This window comes from Leptonotus elevatus, chromosome 9 (assembly GCF_054856555.1).
Source record: "Leptonotus elevatus isolate MCC_2025b chromosome 9, RoL_Lele_1.0, whole genome shotgun sequence".
Classification (NCBI taxonomy): domain Eukaryota; kingdom Metazoa; phylum Chordata; class Actinopteri; order Syngnathiformes; family Syngnathidae; genus Leptonotus; species Leptonotus elevatus.
In genome coordinates this window covers 7,304,437-7,329,359 of record NC_141247.1, presented here as the reverse complement: position 1 = coordinate 7,329,359, position 24,923 = coordinate 7,304,437, and the positions used below count along the sequence as shown (strand labels likewise).

General features: G+C 38.8%; 1 protein-coding gene across 3 annotated transcripts in view; it reads left to right on the top strand.

Annotated features, from left to right (window-relative positions):
* The window catches only part of tenm1 (teneurin transmembrane protein 1), a 242,043-nt gene that overhangs the window by 143,523 nt on the left and 73,597 nt on the right, over nt 1-24,923 (top strand). For all 3 annotated transcript variants that reach the window (XM_086085243.1, XM_086085242.1, XM_086085241.1), the window contains 8 exons: nt 2,720-2,920; nt 7,840-8,025; nt 8,109-8,138; nt 8,234-8,380; nt 11,373-11,607; nt 12,580-12,699; nt 12,793-13,054; nt 13,872-14,157. In XM_086085243.1, coding sequence (XP_085941369.1) covers nt 2,720-2,920; nt 7,840-8,025; nt 8,109-8,138; nt 8,234-8,380; nt 11,373-11,607; nt 12,580-12,699; nt 12,793-13,054; nt 13,872-14,157 — 1,467 coding nt within the window. The remainder of the gene's footprint in view (nt 1-2,719; nt 2,921-7,839; nt 8,026-8,108; nt 8,139-8,233; nt 8,381-11,372; nt 11,608-12,579; nt 12,700-12,792; nt 13,055-13,871; nt 14,158-24,923) is intronic.

Here is a 24,923-nt window from a genome sequence, read left to right as displayed (position 1 = left end):
TCATAATAATAATAATAATAATAGAAAAATTGTTGATCAAATAAAAATAAACAAATAACACAAACGGGTAGTGCTGTACCCTGTAGTGTACCATGGTTATAGTATTGATTTGTGGAAAAAAAATACTTAATTGACCAAAGTTTGACATAGGAGGTTTCAAATGGAAAAGCAGTCACACTTGCCGATGCACTTCTCAGCAAGGTTTTGAATGCTGGAAGAACAGTAAAACACATATTTAAGCACTTACCACAATTTATGCCAAGACACTCATCAATGTCACGTTCCACCCCACCAGGCCCCGCCCCTTAAAGGTGCACAGAAACTAAAATAAGTACATTATTCTATACATTTTATGCCTGCAATATTTCTTTTTGTGTCAGTTTAAAATGTATATAGTAAATGTATGATATGAGGTTTATGTGTGTTTCGGCGTTTGCGTGAAGATTAGGTTTATTTGTTGGAACTTGTTATGGCAAGATAAATGGCAAGATAAATGGCTGAAAAACGATTATTATTTATTTAGAATTGTGTAAATAAAATAAAAAAGTTAAGATTGAGTTTGCTGCAAATACCCCAAACCATTAACTTTCCTCAGCCAAAGATTCCACAGTCCCCAAATAATAAATAAACAGATGTGCACTTTATAGGTGGTTTATTTATGATTATCGAAATTGTGTTAATGAGTTGGATAGGCATTTGACTTTAGGGTAAGTGTAAGGAACTGGCCCATGAAGTTACTAGCATGTGGATGAGTTTTATATTAACTGGAGGATATAAACACAAATTGAATGTGTGTATGATTGTAATTATCCTCACAGCATGGGGGGGGGGGGGGTTGAAGGAGGAATGAGGTTATGTTGTGTATGTGTTTTTTTTTTGGTAAACTGCTGTCATCAACCCAATTTCCTGCCCCAGCTGGCAGCCATTTACAGCCAGTCCTACATCAAACAGTACTTGTGATGACTTTCTATTTGTGATGTCAGAAGTAAAAAAATTGATACATGCACATTTTAAAATAATCTATAACACAAAACTATGCAAGCCAGTTTGCTCCAGTTATTGCTGCCGTTTCCAAATCAAGCAAAAGTGCATTCCTTAAACCTCCCCTTCACTGACACAGTTGTCTCCAGTAGGTATAGGGCAAATATAAATGGTGTGTTGTTAATGCAACGTAATTGTCACATAGAGGCTGACACTATGTACTTACTTGCCCGGATGTACAATTCTCTTGTGAATACGCCGGAAGGCGAGCACCATGAATAAACGTCTGCTTTCACTATGGTAACCATAGAAACCATTTTTAAAGGCCATGTCGATATTTCAAACTTAATATAAATGAAAAAAAGGCACCACATTCATTTCTAGGTAAATTACTGTCACAACACCTACTTAAAACTGGTTAACAGGCAGTAATCCACACTTGTAGAAATGCCATTTCCTAAAAACATGTTTGTAAGTGTGCTTTTATATAGCTTGTCAAAAATGTGTGACACAACCATGACATGTTTTTTTCTTGTCGAGTCCAGGCTACGAAAATAGGCAGAATGGTAAATAGTGTGACAAACACAACATGCTGCAATGCTTCATCATGCTAACATTGTGTTACACGAACAATTATATACAGTAAATGTGTGACAATCATTTATTGTCCTGAACCATACTCCCTGCTAAACAATACGCTTTACTGGCATTCTCTTATACAAGTACATTGGTTTGGTTTGCATGCAAAGTGCGTGTAAAAACAATATTGTATTTTCCGCACTATAAGGCGCACCTAAAAGCCTATAATTTTCTCACCTAGAAGCCTATAATTTTCTCACCTAGAAGCCTATAATTTTTCTCCAAAAACAGCAGTGCGCCTTATAATATGCCTTATATGTGGATCAATATTGGTTAAGTAAGCTCCAACGCAACCCCAGCCACTACTATTCTATACGCCTTATAATGTAGTGCCCTTTATAGTGTGAAAAATACGGTAAGCAAAAAAATTTGAGGAGAATGTTGTTGGGTTTTTTTGGGGGGGGGGGGGGGGTTTGCTCAGTGCACCAAGGATATCAATCATTCCTTATTTGAAGAATCATTATTGATTCAAAGCTGTGGCATTCCTTGTCTAAGCAAGGTTGGGCTAAAAATAATAAAACGTTATAGTGTATTATGAGTTGCTCTTTTTGTGATAGTGATTCTCATTGTGTGTACAGTCATGTATAATTTTGCATGTCTCCATTGTATAACCAACAATTCTAAGAATAGCAAAGCGGCATTATTCGTAGCTTAATGCTATACTTAATTGTAACCTCTCAGCACAATGTTCCAAAGCAGCCGCGTACTGTAACACATCGCCTGCAGAGACTGAAGACTGAATCACGTGTTTGACCTTGAACAACAGAGCCGAGCTAAGCTGTGCTGAGGCGTTGTGCTGAGCTTTGGCTCGGCGCTCGGAGCTGTAATTACACACACTAACACTGACCACCCGCACATGCAGATTTCAACCAGGCCATTTCACCCCTTATCAAAGCCCGGGTTTTAAGTGTCCTATGAAATGTAATGTTGTGGAACAGATACAGGGATTGTAGCTAGGGCGGTTAACTCCTGGATGGGATGCAAAGAACACTGCTTTCATACTCAGTGAACTGATGATTATAATTAGACAGGCACACTCGGACACTTAACGACTCCCCTTCCCCCCAAACTCGGACATTTGTCCTCTCTTTGTCTGCAGTGGACTGCGTAGACCCTCAGTGTGGTGGACATGGCGTGTGTGTCCGCGGGGAGTGTGTGTGCTCTCCAGGCTGGGCAGGAGTGAGCTGTGATGACCCGTTGCCAGCCTGTCAGGAGCAGTGTTCGGGACATGGCACCTACCTCCCTGAGTCAGACACCTGCGCTTGCCAGCCCAACTGGACAGGACCCGACTGCTACATCGGTAAAACATCAATTGGATTTTCAGGCAGAACAGAAATATGCAATTGTACACGCATTTATCAGTGGTCAAGTGGCACGGGTGCTCTTTCCAGATTCAATTTCTAGCCTTGAAGAGAATTTGGATAGCAGCCATTTTATGATACTGGTTTGTGTTGTGTGCACATACAGATGAGATGAAAAGTCAAGGTTTTTGTGATATGAGAAAACTTAGATACATCAGATTGTAAAACTTTTTTTTCACCATAAATGTGACCTCTAACTTGTACAATTCAATTGACAGAAATATTTCCAGAAAACTGTGATAGTGTGGTTGCACAAGTATGCACACCCTCATATAGCTAGGGATGTGACTGTCTTTACTGGTGTTGCAACATTATTTGGGGTTAATCAGAGGTATAGTAGTTTAAATAGTGGCAACTGTCATTTAATTAACCCTATAAAGACTGAACCATGAAATATATGAGAGAAAATTCAGTCTTTGTAAATGTGTTGGTCCTTTTGAAGAAACAAACGAAAAGAAAAGAAAAGAAAACCAACTTCTACATAAGACTTTTGTTTTGGGTCATATTTGATACATTTGGTCACAATGCTTTAAATTTGTACATTTATAACAGTCAAAAATATAATAATAAACAGGCATATCAAACATATTAGTATTTCCCAAAATCAGAAAGAACATTTAAGTATCGGTCTCTCTTTTCTCAATTGGGGCGATCTTGCAAGATCGCTGAAAAAGCCATTAGCTGGGTGGCGCTGCCCTCTAATGGATTGTCCGTGCAATGCACGTCAGAGTTTTAATGAGGAAAAAAACATTATACTCGTGAAATAGAGGGCTCAAAATGTCTTGTTATTATACGCTTGGCTTTATAGGGTTAACAAGTGTTTGTAATTGGTCATCATTGCCAGGGTGTGCACCCAACCATATTATCTCAGTAGTTTAATTTTACTTCCACTCTGAAATATTAAATTGTATTCAATTGACTGTACTGGTTATAGGGTCACATTAAGGATGAGAGAAAATATTTGTAATCAGTTAAAAAAAAAGTGGCATTTAAACAGGCAGTATTTAGACTTTTTATATCCACTGCATGCTCACAGATACATTTGATTTAGCAATACAATCAACTGTGATCCTAGCCTGGAAACCACCAGTCACAGTCGCCATCAACCTAACCAAACAGACAATAATGATAAGTAGCTTGCCGTGGTTTGGGGGCACTGTACTTTCCACTTCAAAAATTGCATGGGAAGTCAATGAGTAAACCGAATCGAATAAAAATTATGCAAAGGCAAAAAGGACTTAAAATATAAACATTCCCCAACACTAATTTATTTTTTAATATAACAGCTCCTCAACATACGCCGCATTAACCGTATGCATGTCTCTGGCGTAAACCAGCTCCACACAGTTTAGAGTGAGAATTAACAAAAATGGACATTGGACTTGTTTTTGAATTTTTCTTTTAAATGAAACTCTTGATATATAAAATATATTAACAGACATTAACTTAATACAGAATGTTTATTGTTTGACTATACTTGTCTGTACTGTTATAAAAAAACATATACATTAACATACACTTCAAAAAAAAAATATGCTAGAATCTACAAAATAATATTAATAACGCATGTACAAGTATGTGTATGGTGTAGACCCATCATATAAAACATATTTAACAAAACAAATTGACTTAAGTACTGTTTGTGTCTGCCTTTTCACATCTTGTCTTTAATACAAATACCTCAAAATGGAGTTTTTGTTTGCTGAAAAACAATCTTGTGTCCAAGACCTACTTCATTAGGCTACTTTTTTCTGTGCAGACACAAACACACACCACGCACGCACGCCACACATGTAAGATAACCAATAGCAGCACGACATGTAGACATGAATATTAACACTTGTTTCCCTCATTAGCAAATAGCAATATGATTGAGGAGCAAAAAAAGCAGATTAGTAATGAAAATAATGTGTTGGTGTTGAGTGGTAGGAGGTAAGGAACTTTTCACATATCCTGGTGAAATTAAGGAACACTTTCACTCAACTAGACAGACATGCCGTGACTCACTGGACTCTTGGAGGACAACGTGCTCCGTTTCTCTGCAAAAGCAGAGGGTGAAGGGGTCCAGGTGGATCAAACCATTTTGAGTCAAATGGGGGGGTGTACTGTATTTTTGTTGTTTAAATATTACTTTTAAACTCTATTGTTTATATGTATATATATTATCTATCTATATATATGATGAAGCACCCCCAAAAATGGGCTAAATATGCGTCTGATGTTCGGTATTTTTCCAAGTGCATTGTGGGTAAGTTTGAATGTACCACTTTTTTTATTTTGGACATTCAGACACCCTTACAAAATGGCGCAACAGATTGTGTAATCGCATGAAATGTGCACGAAGAGCTTCTCCCCATCATATTAGTAAAACTGTATGGCATTCACAGTGACGTTTTTGCCAGAGACAGAAAATATCATGTGAAAACACCAGAGAGAAATAGCATATTCAAGTTAGGCAGCCTTAGTGAGTGGCAGCGTAAGCCGCATTGTTAGTCCATTCATATATATCTGTGATTGGGACACTTTTTTTTCTTTTGGAATAAATGCTTGCAGTGCTGGAGTTTTAATGATGCAATGTGAAAACTATTGTATCTCTCGTGCACGCCATTTTGAACGTTATGAGGATGGACTTCCGCCGCTGAAGATGATGTTGCTCTTGGAAAATATGTCACTGCAAATAAACAAACTTGATTGCACAGTTCGTTTTGAACCAAGACCTAGACACAGTTTCTTTAAAAAATAATGGGTGTGGCTTCTCAGGCTACAGTGAGCAAGTAAAGGGGATGAATTCATCTAAATGTTCTCTATAACGAACATGGTGATTGATATTGGTTGACAAGAAACTGATTAGTTCCTATCAAAATAATTATTATCTTTGTAAATGTAAAACATTTGATGCTGCTCTATTGTGCCGTTGTATCTTGTGGCCAATGTGTATGCTCATGATTGAGGCAGTGCAACCACTTTATAGTGGATAGTACGCTGAAAGTGCAATCACACAAATTTCTTTCAGCTACTTTAGATGATGGAAGAACAAAGATGTAAGAGATGGAAAAAAGGAAGCTATTTTTCAATCAAGGCTGCTCCAAGAATGTAAATTGGAGAAACTTGGCATTTAATCGTGCCAAATAAATACTTTCATGATTTTTTTTTCCAATAAAGTTGTTTGAGATTTTTTTCAAACTGAAATGCCTTCAATGCTCTGCCTGCGCATAACATTCACCATCAAAAGACAAACACAGTAACAGGGTATTCAACAATGTTGAAATTATAGCGTGTGGTACACACCTCATCTTTGTCCTCGTTACAGTGTCCTTTGACAGATGGCAAATGTCCGTTTTAAGGCTTTCCACCACATAAAGTTAATACTGGTCTTGGCAAAGATGATTTATGGGCAATTGGCATTAGCACTTGCCCTGAAGAGTGTGGACGCCTTATTACTGTGATATACCGTACGCCGTCACAATGACAGACCATGGCTGAATATCTGAATATCTATCTATGATGCAAGCACGAATCCACTCTCTATGATGTCTTTATGAAAAAGAACACTACAATTCTCCATTCGTGCCCAAGCATATCTAAATGTAACTCTAATAGAGAGTTGAAAACTAATTTAATCCTCTTTTCCCACCCTCTCTGTGCAATGTATATTTAAATTAAAATTACTTCTTAGTGCGGCTAGGTAAAGTGGTCTTTGTGAGCCTCTAGCACTTTGCTCGCTTTACTCACAGATGACATTTTTTTCCTCTGTAGAGAGTGGAAAAGTAAAATAGACAAGCAAGACGAGGTAAGGAATAAAACGATTGTTGAGAAATTGGATACAGAAAATCAAACAGAGGACAGGAAGAAAATGTTTTAACATGTCTGCCAAGAGCTGGATTTCAGGCCTTTGGGTTTTGAAATGCAGTGCAAATATGAGTCATTTGTTTGTTATGGCTCTATTCACTCTTCTAGTAGTTATTAACCTTGTCGGAGGTACTGAACCCCACCAGTTTCCTATGTGCATTCATCGAACTCTTCTTTATTGAAAAATAAAATATGATCCCCCCCAAAAAATTCAAGCCATAGGGCTTACTGGTGAATAAAACGAACGGGGAGAGTAGCCTTTACATCGAATCCTAGTTTTGCAATATAGCTGTGCTAGACTAAAGTTGCTCAACTTGACATAGCAAATCACGCAGTTAGGACGCCAAGTCCTGTTACTCAACTCAACTATGTTTAGAGCACTTTAAAACAACCACCCCTATTTTATATTAAGAATTAACCAAAACAGCAGAGGGCCCAGAATTTAACCCTGTGGAACACCATACATTCCGTTATACATGTGAATTTCTATCGTATATCTCACCACTTTCTTTTTTTGCTTGACATAGTTAGTATGAAGGGATTACAATAATAAGGAAATCACACAATGTACCATCACAGCTGGGCACACCAAATTCCCTACAGCACATACAGTATAGGCCACAATGTAGCATGATCACCTGCAGCCAAAGATGGCCAAGTGGGGTGTATCATTACGAAACATTTGAGTCAGGCATATGTCTTGACCTCCACCAAACCCTTGAGCCTGACTCATCGAACCCCTGGGATTTGATCAAACCCAGGTTAAGTAAGAACCACTGTTTTAGAGAACAGAAAATTGTGGGGAAAAAAAACATTATTCCTCCTACCATTAAGTGAAGCTTCTGCCTGAAATCTGAATTACAATAAACTTTGTTTTCCCTCCATATTCAATGCAACTCTGACTTTTTCTGTCAATTCGTAATTGTCTCCATCTGCTTGGCCCATTATTTTCTCCTCTCACACTAACACGCTTGTCTCGCCCCCGCACCCCCACCTACCTCGCTGGCAGAGCTGTGCCCAGTGCCGTGTGGCAGTCATGGTGTTTGCTCAGAGGGCCAGTGCCAGTGTGAGGAGGGTTGGCTCGGCGTGTTGTGTGACCAGAGAGCGTGCCATCCTCGTTGCGAAGAACACGGCCAGTGCCACGATGGGACTTGCATCTGCCAACCCGGCTGGGAGGGAGAACACTGCAACATTGGTGAGCGCACGTGGGAGATTTTAATTATTCGTTGTGATATTTGGATTGGGAAATGGTGTCATTGTCACTTCTTTCCTCCGCAGTTGCTCATGATTTGGACATTGTTGTGAAAGGTAGTTTTTAATTATTTTTATTCATAACAAGTATTCCAAATTTTGAACACATTCCAATGACTGTGTGTGTGTGTGTGTATGTGTGTCATCTTCAGATGGCTGCCCAGGGTTGTGCAGCGGGCACGGGCGCTGTACCCTGGAGCAGAGTGGCTGGCGCTGCGTCTGCCAGGCTGGATGGAGCGGGCCTGGATGCAGTGTTGTCATGGAAACTGACTGCAGTGATGGAACAGACAACGACGGAGGTGACATTCTATCACCATCTATCATTTTCTATCTCTATTCTGTCTTTGTTACCTCTTTTATTTCTGTCTTCCTTGCACTCCTTTCCTTTAATTCAATAGCCAAAAAGAATCCGCTTCATTGTCCTTCCTTCACTTCCTCTCTGCGTTGTCCCAGTCCTGCTGCGAAGCCTGTGGAGTCCTATTGGTCATTGCTTAAGAGTTTGTGTGTGGGTGTGCATTTAAATGTTTTGTCTTCTCGCAGCTAAATATCTGATATGCATAACACCTGCTGGGATAAAATATATAAATACATTTAACATCCTCTCCACACCCTGCCCAGAGAGCCATAGGTTAAAAAAACAACAAAACACTTACACATTTTATTTTATTTTTTATTATCAATGTTGTAAAGGTACGTATAAAGGAATTTCACACTTAAAATGTACCAATGAAAGCGGTATGTAATAAATTTACTGGACAACTTTATTTGAATGGTAAATTATTTTTTTAAATAATAATAATAATGCATTAGATTTATATAGCGCTTTTTTGGACACTCAAAGACACTTCACAGTGGTTGCATTATTCATGCGCTCACACATTCACACTGTGGTGGCGGGAAGCTACTTAAATAGCCACAGCTGCCCTGGGGCAGGCTGATGGAAGCGTGGCTGCCAGTGTGCGCCCACGGCCCCTCCGACCACCACCAAACATTCGCACCTTCCATACACCAGTGTGATTAGCACTGGAGGCAATGTGTGTGAAGTGCCTTGCCCAAGGACACAACGACACACGACTTGAGGAGAGCGGGGATCGAACAGTTGACCTTCTGGTTACTGAACGACCGTCTCTACACCCTGAACCACGGCCGCCACACTAGATCTATTCAGGGCCAAGTCGACTAAAAATACACTGCATCCATCAACACTGCATCAGTTTTCTCCCTCTTAAAGAATATTGCTCCAATTATATACAAGTGCAAACACACCCACAAAGTTTGACAGCTGAATGCAATTTGCATCTGATTTACCACTTATGGCAATGCTAACTTTGCACCAAAAACACCATGGCAAATGCAGAACAATAGCCGGTAAGAGAAAGTTGAAATTATCAGAAAGTGACCTTGGATCAAGGTTTTATAAAGTAAAATACAAAACATTGGTGCGCTAAATTTTTATATTTTCAGATATTGATGTGGGCGTACGTAGAAATCAGCGCAATGGAGTGTTAATGCATCACGGGCAAATGATGATCGGCTGATCGGCGATCATGGTGAATAGGAGAGTAGGGGAAAGTGGTGATTAGATCATTAATTAATGGAAATTTTCTATTCTTCTAATTTCTAGTTCCTGATTGTAAAACGACCATAAAAGGGAGAGGCCAATACTGTTATTGGCCGACACGAGTACCGATACCTTGAAATATGGCTCAGGTATCGGCCCCATAGTACTCGCCCATCCATATTTAATACGATATAGTATAGTATATGAATTGTCTTAAAAGTGCTTTTCATACACATAGTGGTTAGTGATAGACTGTCTGCCCTACTGTATATTTATATATATATATATTTTTTTTTTTTTTCAGAAGCTAGTCAATGAAAAATACTAACCGTACAATGCCTGTTCAACTTTCTATCAATTAAAGAACTTAATTTAATATAATCAAATTCCTTTACTCTTATTGCAGAGAGAACATTGCAAAGAAAGAACTCATGCAATATACTGTATCACGGATCTCATTCAGGCTACCAGTTTTTCACTCGAGCCACTTCACTCTCTGGCTTTTCAAATATCATAATATAGCTCAGGGATAGGGAACCCTGGTCCTCGAGAGCCACTGTCCTGCCTGTTTTCCATGTCTCTCTCCTCAAACACAACTGACTCAACTGATCAGCTAATCAGCAAGCTCTGTAGAAGCCTGATAACGATCTTGTTCATCAATCAGGTGTATTGATGGAGGAAGACATGGAAATCAGGCAGGACAGCGGCTCTCTAGGGCCAGGGTTCCCCTAACCCTGATATAGCTCTTACTGCTAATGCTTACATATCTGTCTTTTGAAGCAATTGTTTTGTTTCTGAAGCTATACAGAGATGAAAAAATACCAGAAGTGAGAACAGGGTTCTTCCATTTGGAAGAAAAAAACAAAACATTGCATACGAAGTGCAGCCGACTGACATACTCAAACATTTACACTTCATATGCATTGCACTATAATCTATACTTTGCTCCTTTGTGTATTTCAATTGCCACCTATGCATAGTAATTACAAACGTTGTCCTTTTAATGGCAACGATGTAGCAAATTCAATTAATTGTGTTCTTTCAAGCCGGAGTGTTGAATGGTATGGAAATGAATTATTGTACTCGGCCACCTTTGTAGGAGGAGGTTATAATAGAATATTGTTGGCCTTTAGCTCTCTGCTCTGTGGTCAGATGCATTTAAATGTCAGCACTGCTTCCTGCCTTTTGAGAGACAAGCCTGAAATAGGAAGCACAAATGCCAGCCTGGCTCCTGTTACCTGCTGCTTTGGCTTTTATCAGCAGCCCATTGTTTACGCTGGACTTTTATGGCTCACATTCAAATAATTGTGCCGACAAATGCCTGATTTATAGCAATATAAAACGGGCTTGATGAAAGAATCTAATTTGATTTATCTTTGTGATAATGGTGATGCACGTTCATTGTCTCAGATTACATCTTCTTTGTTGAACTCCTCATTGGCTGGAGGTGCAGAAGTTTTTCTGGCAGAGGTTTTATGGTATCCTCTTTCTATCTTTTCCCTTCTAATAAAGTGCAATATACAGTAAATACCTCTTGAAAACTGTATGCAAAAGTGTTATTGTAGCTTTAACTAGCTTTAACCTCCAGTGACAAATTACAAAAATAATATAGTCATATAATAACACAAATGTAAGTGCTGGTCTTAAAAATTGTTGTTAAACGGTATCTCATTATTATACTGTATATATATTTTAATGTGATCTCTTGATATTGCTTCTGTGTACATCAGATGGTCTGATTGACTGTGTGGATCCAGACTGTTGCGAGCAGCTAAGCTGTGGCTCTGACCCCCTGTGCCGCGGCTCGGCTGACCCCATGGCCCTGTTGCAACGGAGCCCATTGCCCCCAACTGCACCCCCTTCCCCAGTTAATACACACACTCACAGTTTCTACCACCGCATACACTTTCTTCTTGGCAAAGCAGCCACACACACTCTCCCTGGAGACGTGCCCTTTGATACCAGGTATGTGCTTGTTTACTCTTTGCGAGTCTGGGTCACCATGTGCATGCAAAGTCCTTCCCTTATTTGTTTTGTATGACTGTGTCCTTGGATCGTCAATTGTTAAAATACAAGAGCAGAAGATAATTAAGTGTACTGGTCTTAAATTATCGGTTAAATGCATGCATGTGATGAGGACTGGCCAGCACAGATTTAAAGAGGCAGTCTCACCAGTGACTGTCTGGTTAGCACATCCGCCTCACAGCGCTTAGGACGGGACATCGAGTCCGGGCTTTGGCCTATGGGTGGAGTTTGCATGTTCTCCCCGTGCCTGCGTGGGTTTTCTCCGGGTTCTCCGGTTTCCTCCCACAGTCCAAAAACCATACATAGTAGGTTAACTGAAGTGTCTAAATTGTCATATATGTATATATATGCATATATATATATATGCATATGTATATATATATATATATATATATATATATATATATATATGACTGAGTGGATATGTTAATCTTGTATATATATGACTGAGTGGATATGTTAATCTTGACAACCTCCAGTTACACACATTATGATGACAAATCATTAAGCATTTGTGTAGGCCTACATGACATCGTTGCTGTGCAACTAGCCACTGCCTCAGCCTCCATTAAAGAAAGACACAACGTTGGTCGTAATGACACTGAAAATATCAGAGGGTTTCTAAAATAGGTCGTTTTTTACCCCATGAGAGGGTAGAGAGCAGTTTATGGCACACATGCAATATATGTAATATAATCATTCAAAAATGACTTACATGTCCACAATGACAAGTTTGATCAAACTTACTGAGAATTACACAAATCGTTTTGCTAAAGCACATTGTCATTTGGCAAGCGCATCACAACATGCATCCCTTCTCAGACAATCATTGTCGTTGCAAAGCTATCATCTTAACCTCTTGTGTGTCCTTTTATAATTTTCTCCAACTGCTTTCTGTCGTTGTTATGCCAGTCGTGTTGCTGTGATTCGAGGCAATGTTGCTTTGCAAGATGGCTCTTCTTTGGTTGGCGTCAACATCACCTTCCCTCAGCATCCTGAGTACGGGTACACCATCAGTCGACAGGATGGAAGGTGCAAAAATGGACACACTCACACACATGCAAAAGCTTGTTTCCTTTTCCTCTCCTAATCTTGTTTTTTAAATTCACTTTTCCGACACTTTAGTTATGACCTGGTGACTTTGGGTGCAATGTCAGTGACTCTTATGTTCCACCGCCCGCCTTTCCTGCCGCAAACACGCACTGTCTGGACCCCAAACAACAATTTCCTGGTTCTGGATCAGGTCATTATGTCCAGGGAAGAAGTGCAGCCTCCAACATGTGATATTAGGACTATTTTGAGTCCTTATCCTCTGGTCCTGCCATACCCACTACCTAGATATACAGGGACATGTGCAGAGAAGGGTCCTGCTGTACCAGAGCTTCAGGTACGCCTACTTAAGTACAGTTGTTGTTTTTTTACTTCAGCATTAAATACAGCAATAACATTAATATTAAAGTTAGCCATGTCATGGTTATCATGATCAAAACCTTTATTTAACGCGAAAATAAAAACTCATTGGGACCGAGGTCTGCTCCTGCCAAGAAGGCATAGCACAATTCACATACAAAAGGATCCCACAGAAAATCATATCTAATCTGTTACAAAAAAAGCATTAATGGTTTTGTTGTGCAGTTAACTTCACATTGTAAACTGTTTCTGCAAGTTTTATGTTAACAAACGACTAGATGGGAAGAAAACAAGCATGGTCATTTTGTACCTTATCTATTATACAGTCTCCTCCAAAAGTATTGGAACAGCAAGATAAATTCCTTTGTTTTTGTTGTCTATTGAAGACACTTGGGTTTCAGATCAAACGATGAATACAAGACAAAAGTTCAGAATTCCAGCTTTTATTTCACGGCATTTACATTTAGACACACAAGAACACAGGACTTAATGGGGGTGAACAAGTGGAAGCTCTTAGACTGGACAAGTCGGTCACCAGACCTTAACCCAATAGAACATGCATTTTACCAGAGGTGGGAATTCTGTCAATATAATTTTTTCAAAGTTAATTGAAACCTTAAAACATGCCATTTAAGAAACAATGATGGAATCATGTTGTTGCAGTCAATGAGGAATCTCAACAGAAGCTGATTTGTGATGCCCTTTCCAGTCGCACCAATTTGCATATAACACAGTGATCAAAACTATTTTCCATCCCCCCAAAAACGTTCTTTTTGTCTGTCGCTCTCCTGCAGGCAGTGCAGGAAGAAGTTGCGATTCCAGGAGCCTTCATGAAGCTGAATTATTTGAGTACCCGAGCTGCAGGTTACCTCTCCTTGCTGCGTATCCTCCTCACACCTCCATCCGCGTCCTCGCCGATCTCCCCTCTGGGCGGTCTGTCTAAGGTGCATGTTAGAGCTTCAGTCCAGGGAAGGTTGTACCAACGCTGGTACCCTGCTGGCCCTGGTCTGGTCCACAGGCTGGTCTGGAACAAAACTGATGTTTATGGCCAGGAGGTGTGGGGACTCACTCATTCAACTGGTAGGTTGAGAAATCAAACTTTCATTATTACTTTCATTGTTGTCTTTAGTCAATTCAAGTCATCTTTTTTATATAGCACATTCAAACAGACAACTGTGCAGTGTTTTTGCAGGGTTTTTTTCCCCAAGTGCACTGAGTGGGTATGTTTAGTGGGTGTAGACGGCAACTCGCTCGAACAGGAAAGCACTGAAAAAAGACTGAAACCAACATTGATCTTCACCTCCACGCACCCCCACCCCCAAATTGGACACAAAGCTAATTAATTTGCTGTGTGTTCGACAAATTATACCTCATCATCAAAATAGAAGACAAAAAATTAAATGAACGTGGTCTGAATACGATAAAATAACAGGCCTTGAATTGTTTATATAGTGTATTTGATTGTGAGGCCGTATTGCACCATATATTGTAAAAACCTGTTGTGACACAAGGAGTATAATTTGGACACAGAAGCAGATGGGTGGAACGCCGAAGTGGCAAAGTAAAAGAAGTGCAATCTAAAATCACCCAACAGGTGGTGAACGACATTAACAAAGTAACAAAAAACAACAGGCCTGTGAGGAGGCAGCCCTGATAAATGTTCACTTTCATTTGTGTTCTTCCACCTTTTTTTTGTCATTTAATGTTTAATGTACGTCATGTGGATCCGTTGTTAAAAGTATACTTGACTCATTTAGCCATTTCCAGCAATAAAAAGGGAATATTGTGTCTATAATCAGTTATTTTTCATGTAAAATTAATACCTTGGAAAACACATTTTGCCACTCGCGGTCGACTGAAAATGACATCACGGATGCTAGGAACTCAGGTAACGACCAATCACGGCTCACCTACTCACCTTTTTTCTGGGTTTGGTAAAGTGACGTCCACAAACTGAGGCACGATTGATCATTACTTGAGCCCAAAGCACACGCGATGTCATTAACATGGTAAAATGTTTTTTAAAGGTATTAAATGTGCATGAAAATTTATGAAATTATCAAATTAATTATAGACAAAGTGGCCTAAGTGAGCAAAATTTTTGCAACAGCCCCATGTTGGTCAGTGGAAATGTTGGCGCTGTTGGACTGTCTGTGATAGTATGGCTGCATGGATGGATGGCTGGAGGAGCTGAGGATGAAGTGTGTCATCAAAATGGGGCCAGGAGGAGATGTGTCAAGGAGTTAGCATTTGAAAAGTAAAGTGAAGCGAATCTAATTGGGACTGGAGAATTGAAGCATTCTTTCTGTATGTGGGTATGTTACTCACCAACCAACGCCACAATTGCTTGTTTATTTTCCAACTTACTGTAGCTTGTAGCAGGCGTAATTGGCGTTGTGCATGCTGTGATCATCACCTCTCTTATCCACTTGTGAAAAGAGACTTTGAAATTCTCCTCTTTCATCTGTAACTGCTTCAAACAATGAAATCAATGGAGAAAATGTTATAGCCTATGACCTACAAAAAAAGTATATTGGTGCCATATGCTATATATACCTAACAGGAAGTCCCCCAAAGGTGGGGCATCAAATTTTGTGTTTCAAAATTCTCACTTAATGAAGCATTCCCGGTTGTACGTTTTACCTAGAGCTACGGAAATTTGGAGGCATATGTAACAGCACTCAAGGTACAAAAAACTATTTTGAGCAATATGCTAAACCTAACAGGATGTCTGCCATTTCGATTTACTTTGGAACTTGTTGCCGTTTTATTGGCCATTTCATAGGGGTCTTATTTTAACGAACTCCTCCTACAGAATTTATTGGATCGTCTTCAAACTTGGTGTGTTTCATCTTAAGATATTGAAGATGAAAAGTTATTGAGAGCTTTTTATTTTGTTGCACGCTGTTGCCGTGGCATTCAGTGTTTGCAAAGGAAAAAATTCCTTCTTAATGAAGGATTCCCGGTTGTATAAAGCACCCAGAGGCACGGGAAATTGGAGGCATATGTAACAGCCAACGATCTACAAAAAAATATTTTGGTGCCATATGCTAAACATAACAGGAAGTCCGCTATTTTGATTTGCTTTGGAATATGTTGCCATTTTTATGGGTTGTTTCATAGGGGTCATATTTTAACGAACTCCTCCTACAAAATGTATCTGATCGTCTTAAACTTGGTGTATTTTATTTTAAGATGTTGAAGATAAAAAGTTATTGAAAGCTTTCTATTTCGTCGCACGCTGTTGCCGTGGCATGCACTGTTTGCAACGGGGGGGAAAATACTCCTTAGCGAAGCATTCCCGATTGTACGAATAACCCAGAGGCACGAAAATTTGGAAGTTTATATAACAGCCTACAACGTACAAAAAAGTATTTTGGAGCCATAGGCTAAACCTAAAAGGAAGTCCCCCAGGGCCGGGACATCGCATTTTGCGTTCCAAAATTCCTCTTTAACGATGCATTCCCGGTAGTACGTTTCATGTAACTGTATCGCCAAGAAAATTTGGAGGCATATGTAACAGCCCACGACGCACAGAAAAAGTATTTTGGAGCTATATGCTAAACCCAACAGGAAGTCCGCCATTTTGATTTACTTTGGAATTAGTCTCGATTTTTTGGGGGCCTTTTTAGGGGTCATATTTTAACGAACTTCTCCTTCCAAATTTTTCAGATCATCTTCAAACTTGAGATACTGAAGATGAAAATGTATCGAAAGCTTTTTATTTTGTCGCACTCCGTTGCTGTAACGATACATTGTTTGCAAAGAAAAATGCTCCTTTTCCTGAGTCTAAACATGTGCGAAAACTCATGAAACTTTACACGCACATCAGACCTGTCATGAACATGAATATTTTTTTAAATGTCTTGTGCAATTTCCAATAAATGACTCAATAGTGCCCTCTACACAGTTTTATGAAGCATTTGCGATCAGCTAGATTTGTGAAAATTGGAAGGCAAACCTATCAGCCTAAGACTTACAAAAAAGTATTCTGTAGCCATATGCTAAACCTAACAGGAAGTCCGCCATTTTGATTTTTTTTTTGACTTAAGAAGAGGTTGATAGCTAGGAGTTGGTGTTTGAGAGGAGAATGCAGAAGAAGGTTCAGATGGAAAAAGATGATGTTCTATGGCAAAAAGAGATGGGCACAAGTCTCTATAGGGCTAAGTCAGGTCTCAAGTCCAAGTCAAGTCCAAATCTTTAGGTTCTAAGTCAAGTCCAAGTTCCTGACCATGACTCTTTGCATCTGTAATTTGAACGTCACACACATCTTTTGTTGTGTCGCTGGATGAAGTCTTTGAAAGCAAAAAATATAACAAACTCCGAGTTTGCAATGCATGTAATTGTTTGTGTGTTGTTGTCGCATGTGTCTACTGTACGTCATTAATATTGGACGTTGTTTGGGCGCATGGAAATGTAGGGAGACAAAGAGAGAGAATTTATGAGCTACACATAGACAAATAGTCATTTGGAGTTAGCATATAGGCCTGTAGAGAAAATGTAAGCTACACCATAGAGACTCGTAATGTTCATGAGTTCCAAAAGAATAGTCCAAGTTCAAGTTTATAAATCTTCTCCTGATCACACAGTTTTATCGGCATTAGTGTGACATCCCAGTATTGGTCTAACCTTTGTAATATAAACTTCCCTTTTGAGCAACTCAAGGTCAGGTTTCCAGTGACTCCTGTTTTGTTTTGTTTTGTTTTTAGCTTAATTATATTAGCATAGACTGAGTGATTCAATTAAGTGAGTTTCATTTTGTCATTTGGAGTAAGCCACTTATGTTTAATGACTCAAGATGTTTTAATTGCTGTGCATGAGTATATGGTAGCTGTATCGAGTATTCTGATTAGAAGACGTCATGTGAATGACCATCATGTCTCTACTCAATAAGACTACCGCTGAGGAACTTGAACTAGGGAGAAAGCTAGCTAATAGTTACTTGTATAGTATTTATTAAGACATTCATAAACAGCAGACTAAAGATGATATGATAATGTAGCATATTATCTCTCCTGTAAATATACCATATCATGCCAGGGAATTAAAAACATGTTACAATTTGTAATGTGTTTTTAATGCACATTTTGATATGCATTATAAACAAACATTTGTGTAACTTACAAAAAGGAAAGAGAATACATACTGTAAACAACAATATGGAACACCTTTGCACATTGACACGTGCACACTGCTTATTGACTATTTCTAAAAATATAAAAAACAATTTTTAATTTAAATTAGTAAATTAATACAGTAGAAAACACAATTACTTAAATTATTGTATTATGGTTCATCAAATCAGTGTCAATTGTCTGTCCACTTGGTTACCTGTAGTGATTTTTAAAGTCCTGTTTTGATGTGACTTCACAAAAAGGCAAAACATCAACAACATGAAAATAATCATTTACACTGACTCAAATGAAGTCTCATGAGATTTCTAAAGTCATTACGTCTCTGAAGTTTGGTAAAACTTTGTTCAATGTTCTGGTTTATAAAAGCTGGGGCAATAAACCTTAGACCATTAAATCCTTCCTCCTCTCTTTTCAACACAAACTCATGCACATCTCTACTATTTTTAAACAACATAACTCAACTTGGAAATAATTCCGGCTTATAGAAACTAGCTGCAGGCATTGCGCAAATCAAAAATGTAAGATGCATTTTGGGACATATACTGTAATTTAGTCTGTGGGCACTGTAAGCTATAAAGGGCTAGAAGTCCTTATACTGTTTTCGAGCTTGAACAGGCCACATAAAATAACATGGAGGGCTCTTGACATATGTTCTATGAAGGCTTTATATATATATATATATATATATATATATATATATATATATATATATATAAGCTCACTTTGCTTTATGACGTTAAACTACCAGATATAAGTCTCATCTTATACTACTTTGAAACTTTGCACAGACAAATCAAAATGTTTTCTTTTGTATTTATTCTTTTCCACTCATCCCTTTCTCATCTGTCACTTTTTGTTATGTCAGATTTGTACTTGTTCTATTTACCTCCTTCTCCAAACAGATATCGCTCTCATCTTTGCCCTTCCTGCTTCCCTTCCTCTTGTGTTGTTTTTCTTTCTCTATGGTTATTTTTTATCCTCCGTACTTTATGGTATGGTTATTTTCTCCATTCATTCTCATCTCCCCTGTTGTCTTCCTTGTCTCACGTTGTCCTCTTGTTCTTTCGTCTGAACACTTGTTCTCCCCTTAACATTCCCTCTCGAGACATTCTGGTGCTTTGCTGGCACAGCGACCCACGTAAACACAGATTGTATGTCCACATACACACACACACACAGCAAAAGAGTCTGCAAGAAAGGGAGATCATGCTCTGTTTGCTGGGGTGAACACATGCCTGAGGCTTCAACAGAGGGGAATGAAAGCTTTCACCTTTGTGCTATAGTGCATGTGGATATTGTTTGTAAGGGAGTGTGCATTTGTGTGTAATATATCAGTAGTGATATTGGGTTGTGAGAACACACTTTCCCTTTGCACTTTGCTCTTCTTATTGAGATTTGCGGTAATGTTTCCGGATTGAGGTTTGTGGGATTCCGGAGACATCAGCAGATTCAGATATCTGCTTGCTGCCCTCTAAATGTGATTTGCCTGACAGAAAAATCCTTAATATGCCTTTATTGGAAGGAACCCCTTTGTTTTCTGATTGACACAAATTTATTTTAACAGTATGACAATCTTGTTTAAGTTTTCTGGAAATGTGTTTTCCTTCCCTTGACTATTTTGTGATTTTCATTAGTAGAACGATACATCTTTTTCCTCATTGTGCATAAATACTGTGACCTGCCTAGTAATTATAGAACGACTGCTTTGAGGACGCTTGTGGATATTCTCATTTATCCAGGTTATTTTTTTCTCAGGACATCAAATTGATGGCCACTGGACTGCATGTTTGTCTTAGAAGACGTTTCACCACTCATCCGAGAAGGCTTCATCAGTTCATGCAACAAGACTTGATTAGCTCAGACCAGGCTGGCAAAATGTCTTTCAAGAAAAACAAAGCAGTCCAGTTGTGCTGTTTGAGGACAATTGTTCTAGTGTTGTGGCTCTGGAGATTGTCATTGGTCTCGAGACCACTTTTTAAAGGTCTCGTCTCAGAATCAAGAGCATTTTTACTCAGTCTCGGACAGGGCGGTCTCAGGATTATTTATCAAAAACGGTCAAAAGACCATGCCAGTACTACTGTGGTCCGTGATAAACGTACAATGCAAGTGCTCACGCGCTGACTTGCCGTTGGCGCCAAGAGTGCCACACCCCCTCCACCCAGAGAGTGGATGAACATGGGAGGCGCACGGCCCCCCCCAAAAATAGACAAATGTCAGCAGTAAATACTAATGAAGTTTGGCTTTGAAAACCAAATAATTAATTTGTAAAGAGAAATGTAAAGCAGAAAAACTCTGTCCATGTTGTTTTGGTGATTTTCCTTTGATAGTCTTGGTCTTGTCTCGGTCTTAGTCCGATACTGCATTAAAACAGTGGTATTGGTATCGGCAAGTACTAACAAGTAACATGCCAATACCATTGTTTCCAACACTAATATAGGACTTTGGATGCAGCATCTTGTGTCTTGCTTGAGCACGACATTCACTGATGTGTGACGTGTTCACTTCATGCCAAGTCAAGTATTGGCGAATGCTCTGAACCAATGGCAGGGCAGCTTTTTCACATGGAAAAATAAAGCAACAACAACTAGGTATCGGTACGGTATCAGCATCGGCCGATACTGCAAAACTGGGTATCGGAATCGGTATTGGGGGACAAAAAACAGTATCAGAACAACACTAGCTATCAGACCTTTCTGTGATCTGAACAGATAACAAAGACAACTTGAATGCAAAAATGTTGTCACTAAAACCAAAAATCTTTTTATTTAACTTAAATCCTATATGCATAACAATATTGAATAAGAAAAATAAGAAGGTAGAACAATTCAGCTTGGTCCTATGCAAATTAGCCAAGTGTCTAGTGGCACACACTGTAGGAGGCTACAAACAGCTGGGAGCATTTCAGTCTTGCTCAAGGACACTTCAGCCATGTGTCTCGCAATGATCTTAAACCGCAGTCCCCGTTGTGGCAGGTGACGATCTTAACCAAATCTTAACCAAAATAGTTCTATGAGAGGTGGGATTTGAAAGTTTAACTATGAAGACGGATCCAGACTGATGCCAAGCTTCTGTAGTCCGGTTCATGGTAGTATTGTTCTATTTTCCAGCTCTTTAGTTGTGTTATATACAGAATTTTAAAGTGCTTCATTTAAGACAATACCACTTGGAAAGGTATTTCATTTTTCTTTAGTAGTAATATTTGGCAATATAGTAGCAATATTTGTAGCTAGGCTTCGAGGTTCTGAATATAATTGTTTTAGCCACATCTCTATTGATTGGAGTCACTGGTTTTACCTTTCCTGCCTTTTGGAATTTTCTTTCTTTTTGAGGTGAATGTTTTTGGCTTGGTACATAATCTGAATGCCCCACTTATGTATTCCACTGTCTCTACCGATATTTCTGCTGACTTAGCTTCTCAAATCCCTTGAGCACATGTCAATTCACATTCATATGGGTCTGCAACGAAGAAAGTTAGCTAGATCAGTGCCTACAGTGTTTTACAGTGGCAGGTCCTAATCCGCCACATTTGTGTCAGAGATGTCAAGTTGTCTTTTTATCCCCACTTCATAAATGTCTTTGTTGTGAGTGTGTGTGTATGTATATATATATATATATATTATTCCTCTGCATGAACCACACTCATCGCCTACTGATTTGAATATGAAGTGCTGTTTTCTTCCTTTGCATAATAACACTTAAAGATGGTTGCAGTGACTATTGTTAGCATTAAATATTAAACACAGCAAAAGTGTAGAATATTATACAATGCACACATTCTGAACGGGCTGTGACAAAAAATGATGTTATCTTTCATTTTTCTTACTGATTGTATTCAAGTAAGCAAAGCATTAATACACACTTTTAGCCTCCACATCTTCATTCATCAAAAATCTGAGATGTTTTTCCCCATTGTGCCTGTATAATAAACCCTTGTAAATAAAAAGTTTATTTTATATCTGCTGAAAAAAATATGTCATTTGATTTGTATTTATCTTTTTTTGTAAGGCAGGATTTTTTTTGTAGCAATATGGTTGGATTTTTGTCATCTGATTCAGTCTAATTTGCTGTCAAGCTGCAGTGGGAAGCTGCACAGTGTATCAATACAACAAAGAGGCCAGACACCAAATTCTAGAGCTCTTTCATACAAGAATGACTCCTTTTGATTACACTGCTACTTCATACTGATCTTTGCAGACAGACTCACTGATGAGGTTTTGCTGTACAGGCCTTTCATCTGGTTCAGCCCAACATGCAATATAGCTTTGAGAGAGATTAAATTCAACTTCACTGTTACTGCAGGCACATCATCAATGAAATAAAGATGTTTCTATATAGGGGTTGAACCCAGGCATCCTAACCCTGGCCCCAAAATAATCCATCACTATGCACTGGATTATACTGCACTTGAGAGCAACATGTGCATCATGCAACATGGTCAAGCGTCTCACTGAAAAGACATCCTCATTGAAGGATCTGCTTTTGAAATGTTTGTGACGTAACCCACCAAAAAATGCATTATATATAAAACTAACAGATATAGTACATGCAGCCTTTCATACCAAAATAGGGCATGCCATTTCACACAAGAATCTGAATAAGATACGAGTGTTGTAGTTTCTGTGACGCGACCACAATGTTCCAGTTGATGTACTAAGTAGAAAATGTACACAACCCTGATCAAATGCCAAGTTTTTGTGATGTATAAAATGACACCAGGATAAATAACCTCAAACATTAAGGGGCCTATACAGACACGGTGCTCGGCATATGCTTAGCACGCACTGCACGGTGGGCAACAACTCCCTGGGGGTGGCAAAAAAAAAAAAAAAACTCGTAAAAAATAATAATAATAGTAATTATAATATTATCAGTATGTAATATTTAAAATTAAAATGTGTAAAGCATAGATTTTGTGTTCCTCTATTGCCCGTATTGAGTGAAATTGAATACATTTCTTGGACGCATGCGGAGCTAAAGGCAAAGGCCGAGAGTGCCTGGAGGGGCATGCGAGAGCACTTTGTCGCTGATTCGTCCCCCGAGTAAATTTGCGGTCCTCTCCTGAGCCGATATTGAGTGAAATTAAATACATTCTTTCACGTACGCGGATGTAAAGGCAAGTCGAGGCCCCACAAAGCGGGGCTGAGAGAGCCCTGTGCGTAACAGGTGTTGTGCCAATGTACTTACCCCTAAAAATTGTTTTACCCCCTGCCGCGAGAACGCGCACTCAATGACGTCACACTACTACGTGCGATTGCTACGGCAAGTCTTTTCATTTAAAGACACGAACAACATACTTATATTTCAGTTTTATCATGCTTGTATTTAACGACCGGTAGCTGCGTGGAGAAGCAAAAGAAAAGCAAGTAGGCCCTACTCAAACTCGTGTTTGTCAGCAGACTCAAGGTGCGTTCATTGACCACTCACACAGTAGGACATCTAATATTTCCATAGAAAAACTCATTCAGTGCACCAAACCGCGATGACTAGTCCTACGTGAGCACATTACAAGGGGTACGTGGAAACATTCTATTATTTATTTGCCCTATCATCACAGATGACTAATGAAAATAAAAATAAAAATGCTACATTAGGTCTGATTATTTTTCTCTTTAGTGTTCTGTACATGCTGTTAATACCTGCTGTTTACAGGGAACTTATTCAAAGGAGCTCCAGAGTTTTTGTGGTGAATGTTATGAGAATTATATATTACAAATGCAGATTTATTCTTTATTTTGATTATTATTCTACTCATATAGCATATTAATTTGATTAACAAATAAGACAATGCCCAAACATGAAATGTGATAAAATGTTCCATCATAATCTGCTCCATTCTACTTTTGTAGAATCAACACACAAGAGTGAAGGACTACTCTTTTTTTTTTTCTCTCCTTTATTCACACAAAGCAATAAAGTGAGGGACTACTCATGACTCCACCAATAGGTGGAAAGGTTTGCCCATTTGCAATAGTTATATCACCAATTTTGTGTGATGATATTGACAAGTTATTTTGTAAATATTAAGCAAAATTGACAAATACTCAGATATTTTTTATTTCTGTCAGGGGTGGGTGGTGGGTGGGGCACCACAAAGTATTTATGCTTAGGGCACCAAAATGGTCTATAACTTGGTCTGTGCAATGCCATCACTATACTACACAGCCAGTGTGGTGTTCTTTTGGTGTTGAGCAGTGCTGCGTTTGCACCAAATGTACCTTTTGGAATTCCAGCCCAATATTTCAAAATTGGTTTCATCAGACCAGAACATGTTTTCCCACATGTGTTTTTGCAAAATTTTGAACTGTATTTGTAGATGAGAGAGATGTATAACTAACATTAAATGTTGAACTATACATGTGTTTTTCACATTCTTGTGAAAATTAGTTGATGTTAGATGTGATAGTTTTCCGTTATTTAAAGATAAAATTGAGCCACTGACAACTAGGGTGAGCTAACTCCTTATGTGTATCTTTCTGATGAATGCAGACATATAGTTCCAATTTCTTGATATGTAGGGGAAAGTCCATCATTGCACTCATGGATGCATCTGTGCAACACTGGGCCATTTCCCATTTCCAAGCTCGGCTTCACCTCACACAAAAAACGTCACACTAATGTGAGGTTAGGAGATTAATAGAAGACAAAAAAAAAAGTTGTGCTTCAGCTTTTGTGCCAGTACATACTGTATGTTATTATATGTTGTATGTCACT